This window comes from Lactuca virosa, chromosome 8 (assembly GCF_052849685.1).
Source record: "Lactuca virosa cultivar CGN04683 chromosome 8, Lactuca_virosa_CGN04683_v6, whole genome shotgun sequence".
In the NCBI taxonomy this organism is placed as follows: Eukaryota; Viridiplantae; Streptophyta; class Magnoliopsida; order Asterales; family Asteraceae; genus Lactuca; species Lactuca virosa.
The window spans coordinates 371,155,753-371,164,506 of record NC_136433.1 but is presented as its reverse complement, the minus strand read 5'-3'; the positions used below and the strand labels follow the sequence as shown (position 1 = coordinate 371,164,506).

Genomic DNA, 8,754 nt, shown 5'->3' with positions numbered 1-8,754 from the left:
TGCCAAGGAAAGGGACATTGGAAGCGAAGCTTCCCTGACTACCTGAGAACTTTAGCCAGATTGTATGGTTCTGCTTCAGGTAAGTCCACTATCTAACTCTATTAAGTTCCTAATTGTTGATTCTTAATACATGATGTGACAAGTTTGCATTTTGATGTTTTGTAGGATCAAGCAAACGGAAGGAAGCTTAAAAGTAAGAGCATGCTGAATCTGATCGCGAAGAGATGGATTTCGATCACATGGTTCGAAGATCGGATTCTTGAGCTGCTACTTAGGAGTTATGATAGATTGCTTAGAAATTTGTAATAACATAGTTTTCATTTGTAATTGCATTGTAAGGAAAAGTTTTTCCGCACTTTATAAATAAATAAGATTTTGTTTTTTATTTTATTTTATATCTCCTTGCAATGGCATTTGTGAAAATTGATGTTTCTATTGTTAGCAATATGGATTTGATTCTTTCGTTTGTGGTCGTGTCAAAATTTACCGAATAAGGAAAGATTCTTATCACCCAAGTTTCAGTTGGATAGAAACTTGGAATTATACAACTTGTATTGCATGATGAATGAGAACATCATCTTTGGGAAATTAAGAGTAATTCCTTGATCACATGTATATGTGAGTCAAGTGAAGGACTAGGGATCGGGTACACTTGGTTGTGCGCTGGTCAGGTCCACCACAAAGATCGATAAAACTATTTGTCATGATTTACTAAAGTTTAGTAAATATGGTTATGCTTACAAGTTTAAGTGTAATTATGAAACATTGGAAAAGTTTCAATGTAAGGCAGAACGAATGAGAAGAATCAAATTAGGCATAAAGATAAAAGTTTCTCCAATCTAAAAAGATGGGAGATTACTTTAGTATCGTGTTTTATGATCATCTTAATGATTATGAAAAACCATATCACAATCTATCCTCTAAGGATATCTTAGTGCATTTGTATGGCTAAGAAGAGGAATCTGAATTCTTGAAATGGTTAAGTCAAGAAGATGAGTCATACTTTGTTCCACAACAAGTCTTAGAGTCATACTCCAAGATTGTAACTTGAGTGACATGGTCTTAAGAAATGTCTATAACACTCATCAAATGTAGAGTAAAATGTTTCTTACTCTTGTACATTTGAAATTGGTAAGTTGTGATGTTTTAGATAAGACAAAGTCCAACTAAGACCAATTGTGTAAAGTGTTATTCTTGATGTGAATCCGCACTAACTCTTGAATATTTGGTTGTCAAGAATGTATCTTAACAGAGAATCTTATATTTCAAGAGGTCAGTGGGAGTCTTAAAGATCTTGAAAAGCTTAAAGAGCTAATCAAGAATAAACTTGTTGTTAATCACTAGCACACGACCAGAGGTTTGTAGCCTATCGTGTTGACATATTATTGTTTCTGTGCCCATTCCAGTTAAAGTTGACTATGCATGTGAGTTCTATGAGTGCTCAACTGTTTGCATAACAACTTGGAAGCAATGGTAGGCACTTGTGCTGCCAGGTGGCAAGAAATTAAGATTGAACAAGTTTAGTCCATATGCGTTTGGATTTGTTACTAACCTTGTCTTGTGATTATGGTTATGACAAATTCACATGGATAGGAACACATACACCATAAAATCTACATGTCATAAGGTTTCTCTCCAATTCATGAAAATGATTGTGAGGAAACGCTTTCACTAAGTAGATTTTAAATAGTTAGCAATTGTGATATTTACATTCTCAAAATTTGATTATGATTACGGCATCCCTCTTCATAGTTCGAATTATGATAAATGGCAAAAGGTATAAACATTTGAGACTTATTGCTGTAAGTTCTAAAGCTGTTTAGACACACATGTAAGCTATCTAAGGAAAGGTGTATAAGTTTGAGGAGCCTAGATAAAGTCTTATCGAAGCATCTTGTATCAGAAATCTAAATTTTGGTAAGAAACTCAACAAGTATTGATTTTTAGAAGTCCAGTTGATTTCTGAGTATATGTCAAAGCTAGTGGGAGCATAAGTGTTATGCTAATAAGAATGTAATTATTATGCTAGTGGGAGCACAATTATTACGTTAAGTGTTGCAAGTTAGCAATGTTAATTATAGAAAACAAAAGTTTCAATTCGCAAAATTGCAGGGTTTGAAAAGTTGTTTTGCTATAATTAAGGGAGAGGAATTTATACTTCATTTCAAATCTAGAAGCTTCGATTGAGTTTTTTTAATCAAATTTAGTCAATGATATATATGAATGATATGTTGGAATGGTTCAACATAAGGAAATTCTATATATATATATATATATATATATATATATATATATATATATATATATATATATATATATATATATATATATATATATATATATATATATATATATATATATATATATATATATATGGAAATGTTAATTGCGTTCTCAAAATCGATTATGATTACGGCATCCCTCTTCATAGTTTGATTTGTGAGAACATGGAAAATAAAAATATTGTAGCAAAAGACTGATCAAGTGTCATGTCTTTATGTAAGACATTATGAATCGTGTCCCATATGCTTCAGGTATAGGATCAATTGCATATGCTATAATATTCTCGTGTTCTAATTTTTCCAAATGCTTAGAGCATTAAGAGGGAAAACGGGACTAGAACAAGATATGACTAAAGTGGTTAAGCAATTGTCGAGGACAATCTGAGGTTCACCAAAGATTGGTTGCTCATGGACAATTGGAAGTATAGTGTAAATTTTGGAAGGACCATATTGACATATTCTGAAAAAAGGAAACTATTGTTCAGAAGTGATAGTCAAAATGGGAACATGGAAATGTTTTCATAAGTGGAAATTATTCTTTAAATCTGTGTAAGATTAGACAACTTAATGCAAGAAGGATGTTCAAAGGAATGTACTTTGAATGTGAAACTTCGTTTTGATGGAATTGCTCTCCATTGGAATACTTTGTAATGTCTGTTGCAAAGTCTCTGTGACTTTTGTGCATAGTTATTACAAGAGGATCATTGCATATAAGTTTAGAATCTATCAGATTACAGTAAATGGCAAGAATTTGGCATTCTTACATTTACGGTAAGGATTTGGAATTGTGTAATGAGCATCATTGAAATGTTGTCAATTGATCTATTTTACAATGAAAGGATCATAGGCAAACAAAGTGTGCATGCTTGGAGCATGGGATAGTTATTGTTTTAGTTCAAGTATTAAATTGATTATTCGAAACATTATACACTGAATAATAAGTAATCAATATGGCGATTAGATAAAAGGTGTTTTATTTACACTCAAAAGTTTTGGGGCCATATAGGATTAGTATTATTCTTGTGTTTCACTTTGCATGTTTTGACTTCCCGAATAACTAGGTTATTCAAACCATCCACAGTCAATCATACTTTGGAAGTAGGTATTGAGGCTAGACTGTCATGAATGGGTCTGTAGATTGTCTCAAGGAGTTTAGACATAAGCACAAGTTTGTTGCAGTGTTCATGAGTACTCCTGTAATAAGATTTGAGTATTGGATTAAACCCACGCTCATCTGAATCACTTCATGGATTTTATCACGAGTGATTAGTGAGACGATAATATCTTATATACTTGAAACCAAGACATGTGAGTTGTAATTTACAAGTCGGATGCACATTGACATATGTAAATGCACTAGTAACTTGGTGTTATAAAACATATTGTTGTGTGTGATTTGATGAGTAAGTACAAGAAAGCATTTGAGTCGAAGTTTATCCATTCCTTTTACCCATAGAGGGATAAAAGCGATATCTGTGGGGCCCCTCGATGATTTAGTGATGACAAACCTAAGTGCTTGGCCAAGCCTAGACTGATTTGATTTGTTCAATTAGTCAGTTGTCATAAATTAGAAATCGGGAAACAACAGTGGACAGAGAGAATGATTATAATCCATGTCTCAGTCCATACGATATCAAGAATAGAGGAATATATGTTCCCTTATCTAGTGGACGCATCATTGACTAGGTTAGAGTTCGACAGCGGCTTCTAAGAGCTAGAATTGCTAGTCAGGTTTTGGAGTCGTACTTGCAATAATAGTTATTAGACTTATCCAAGTGGAAGACTGTTGGATTAGGTGTCTAAGCCCATAATTATAATTGGTATGTACTTGACCCGAGAGTAGCATGGTCCATTTGGGTTGCATATCACCACGACAATTTGATAGGATGGACTTTTGAGAAGAGGTTATTTATGATTTATTAATATATTATAAGTTCTAATATATTAATATGAAATCATATGATTTAATTAGTATTGATCAAGAATTAATTTGGAATTAATTTAGTGATCAAAAGAAACTAATTAAATGTATGGGGACTGATTAAGTAAATCAATGATTCTTATAGTGTGGGCCAATGGTTATTTAGGATGGGCTAAACCAATATGGTAGTCCATGGATAGTCCATGGAGGTTTAACCCATGGATCCTAAGTAATATGAAAGGTCATGGGCATTAGGGTTTGCATGGATGTAACCCTAATCTTGCCACACTATATAAGAAGCCCCTTAGCATCCAAAATCACATACTAGTGTTCTTAGAGATCATTGAGCCGATTTTGGTGTAAGAATATTCTCTCAAAAGTCATCCATTGTCCAAGCTGTGTTGTGAACCATTTGAGGTGTCACACTTGGGGTACTAAGTTATTAAATGTCACACCCCCTAACCTGGACGGCGGAAACGTCTGGGGGCGGATGACTTTGTGTACAGTATCATAACAATTGAATATGAATAAAACATAGCAACCAAACATCATACATTGAAGATACACACTTACATAGTTTACATATTGAATTTGTTCATTAGTTACACAAAAGTAAGAAAGTAAAATTTCTTGAAGTTGCACCACTTGATCTCCTAGTCGAACTTACTACCTGTTACTGGATCCCTGAGAATACAAGTCGTTTTAAAAAGCGTCAACTAAAAAGTTGGTGAGTTCATAAGCAGTTTTGTATAAAAATGGTTTTTGTACTTGTTTAGAATAGTTTTCATAGCGCTTTCCGAAATCCGATATTTTCTAAAAAGAAATGGTTTGAAATATTTGTGTTTGATCTTATATTAATGCATGTGTGTTAATGTTTACGAAAATAGAAAGAGAATGATTTCCAGACAACCCGATGTTGTCTGCGATAGCTGATTCTGGAATCTCAACCCCGGTGGTTGAGTACCGGTGCTTATAGATTGTCGTTTTATCAAAAAGAAGGTTTCCCGTTTTATCCCAAAAAGAAAATAGAATGGTTTCCCGTTTTATCCCAAAAAGAAAATAGAATGGTTTCCTGTTTTATTCCAAAAAGAAAATAGAATGGTTTCCCGTTTTATCCCAAAAAGAAAATAGAATGGTTTCCCGTAATCTTATAACGTTAATTCCTCTAAGTGAGTCGTTACAACCATAATAAATAATGAGAATTTCGCCTGTCTTTGCGTCTTTGGGACGCCGACGGAATAGGATAAAGTTTTTGTCACCCTAGACTGGCCTAGTCTAACTGTAGCGAACAGCTCAGGTGTGGGGTGTCACCCCCATATAGATCTATACACAAACTCCCGCTTTCCCTCCAGGAAACTCTGGTTATAACTACAGGCTACGATTGTACACTCAAATGTGCCAACCGACAGGTCTCACTAGATCCTTAATCGAAAATTTACACGGAAAAGAAAGAAGAACACATATAAAACTCATTTCCAGACCCAATAAACATGTAAGTTGACCACTAAGGCCCACTATACGTATCTATTATTTCCAGGCACAAAAGGAATGTGAATGTCTACCCTGAGCCCAATATACATGTAAAAGGACACTAAGGCCCACTAAACATGTATATTATTTCCAGGCCCAATAAGGATAAGAATATCCTTTTTAACCCGTTTGTTATTGTTTTGTTTATTTTAGCTCGATTATTTACAAAATTGATATAAAAAGCTCACTTTTTGTAAAAATGACGTTCTTGGCCCAATAAGCCACAAAGTTTTCAATTAAGGCCCAATTATAGTAAAAATAACACTTTAGCCCCCATTTTATTCAAAACTTGTGTTTTTGACTAGTTTGTGGTAAAAATAACATTTTAAACTCATTTTTGTCGAAAATATCATTTTTGGCTTGATTTTTGTGAAATACATATTTTTCTGGTTTTTGGCTTTTCTGACCTAGTTGTTGGAAAATTTGTAGAAAAATCGTCGTAAGTCGAAATTTGGATCCGTAAATTCTGGAAGTTTGGATATTTTGTCTACTTTGTTCACAGTTTTTCTCATAATTTTTATTGGCCTCTAACAAGTGTGAAATTGCTCACCTTCACAGGTTGGTCCGAAATTATTTCAAATCTGATAGGCAGTTTTGTAAAATTCGCCAAAAATAGTAGAAAAATCGTATGAAAACGTGAGAGTAGTCATTTTAAAGTTAATAACCTGAACTTTTTTCATGTAAAACAGTTTTGAAAAATATTACCATTAAGGAGGTCAAAACAGTTCGAGATTGGACTAAAACTTTTCTGTCAAGGGCTGATTGTTGAGTTTAAGTTATCTAAGTTTGTTCACAACACTTGTTTTTGCTATTTTAAGTGGATAAATCCCAGATCTACAAGTTTACAAGTATTATATGTGAGGACACATACTTTTCTCAAGGTTTATATGAAGATCCAAGTGATAAACTTCATTTTCAAGTAAAGATCTAAAAGTTAAACACATAAACATGCATATATACATAGATCTAACACAAAAGCACTTGTACTCTCCCCCAAAAACATTATAAAACCGAAAACAAGGGGGTATGAAGCTCACCTTGGGGTTTTTGAGATGTAGATGAAGAAGAAGAAGAATTCTTTGAACCTAGCTTGAGTTCTTTGAGAGAATCTCGAAATGGTGGTGGATCTATGGTCCAAAATTACGAGAATGAAGTTGTAAGGAGGATTATCTTAGTATAAGAAGAAAGTGAAACTTGGATGATGATATAAACTTACCAACTTAATGATTCTTGAAGAAAAAGCCTTGAACACACCCACATCACACGTTTTTAGAGAAAGAAGGAAGGGAGTTTCTTTGTGTTTTAGAGAGAGATGAGAGTTGAAAATGAGATGAGGTGAGGGTGGTGGTGGTGATCTCGGCCTTAAATAGAGAAAGAGAGAGAAGAGATAGATCATAGAAACATGTTGGACAATAACTCTTAGCCTAGATGCATGGTGGTTTTATTTAGGGGTGAGCATGGTGCGGTATGGTGCGGTTTTAGCCTAAAACCGCAACTCATACCGCTAGGTGCGGTTTTCCTTTATGTAAAACCATTAGGTGCGGTTTTTTTACGGTACGGTTTTTGCGGTTTTATTTGCGGTTGCGGTTTGTAATGGTGCGGTTTCGGTTTTAAACCGCAAATTACTAAAATGGCCCAATACTAGGAAAATTTATGTCTAAAATAAGTAAATAACCATATTCATTTAGCATCTTAAAAGCCAATAATATCATTTACTACTTAACCATGGCAGTAGGCCAATAGCCATTTAAATGGCATATATTGCAACAAGTCAAAGTAGAAAATTACAAGTTTAAACAAGTCAACAACATAGCCACTAGATTGGCCCAAAATCGATAAAATTGCAACAGATTAAAGAACAAAAATAAAGTTTTTCCAGTGTTTCACTTTCCAACTATGGATCAGTCAATAGACATCTATAGCCAAATTCCACAACTTCCACAACTTAGCCAAAATCCATCATTTTCCACTAGAAGAAAAAAAAAAGCAAAAAAAATATATTAGTATATTTTAAATATGAACAAACATATAATGAAAACCTTACCAATTTTTAAACTAGTCATCTTCTCATTAAACTCATATATGTCTTTATTCTTCATAGAACAACCGAGTTCAAGATCAACCCTTGTACATCTTATCCAATCTTGTGTACAAATCAAAGCTTCCGCGGTTTCGGTATTAAGTGAACTTCAGTACTTGTCGATAACTCTATCACCCGTACTAAACGCCGATTCCGATGCAACTGTTGATATTGGCATTGCCAAAACATGTCTACCTAGTTTGGATAGTATAGGAAATTTGATTGAATTTGCTTTCCACCATCCCAAAAGATCAAACTTTGGGTCCCTTTTTTCCTTTCTATCCGCTAGATAGATATCAACCTCAGTCTTAATGTCTTGACCCCCATCATCAAACTTGTCAAACTCTAGCTCCAAATCAATATCCATCTCACTAATACTTGACTTTTCACCAAAAATCGGATATTGTGAGTTTGGTACATTCTTATTATCCGCTTTGCCCTTGTAATGATTAAACAACTCATCAAGAGTCTTAGTCACCTTTCCCACTATCTCTTTACTTTTCTCCGAACCCGTACCATGGATCAAATCAGTACAATAACTAATGTATGCGAGCTTGTTGCGTGAATCCAAAACAACCGCAACATACAAGAGATAATTCATATTATCTATGTTGTCCCAATATTTATCATACTTTGTTTTCATCGATAGGGCCATGTTTTTCTTTTGTTCATCTTGACTCAAGGTCATCCGAGTGATGGTGGCCTCCATTTTCACAAGTTTAGAAAAAAAAATATTTGATGTTACATACTTTGAAGCGGATATCTTAGTTGTAACATCGGAAAATATTTTCAAGTAGTCGATCATATTCCTAATTTAACAATCAAATATCAAAGTGTAAGTATTCAAATGATAAATATAAAACACTAACTAAATAAATCATATATAATAACATACCTAGCCGCTTGCCAATCAGCACCACTCGGAGCACCAACTACTCTAG

The 8,754-nt window shown here is 34.0% G+C and overlaps 1 protein-coding gene across 1 annotated transcript; it reads right to left on the bottom strand.

The window, feature by feature from the left end:
• Positions 1–7,922: 7,922 nt before the first annotated feature.
• On the bottom strand, positions 7,923–8,522 carry LOC145131925 (zinc finger BED domain-containing protein DAYSLEEPER-like). The gene has a single exon (XM_079066569.1). The coding sequence runs from the start codon at positions 8,520–8,522 to the stop codon at positions 7,923–7,925; it is 600 nt and encodes a 199-aa protein (XP_078922695.1).
• Positions 8,523–8,754: the final 232 nt, after the last annotated feature.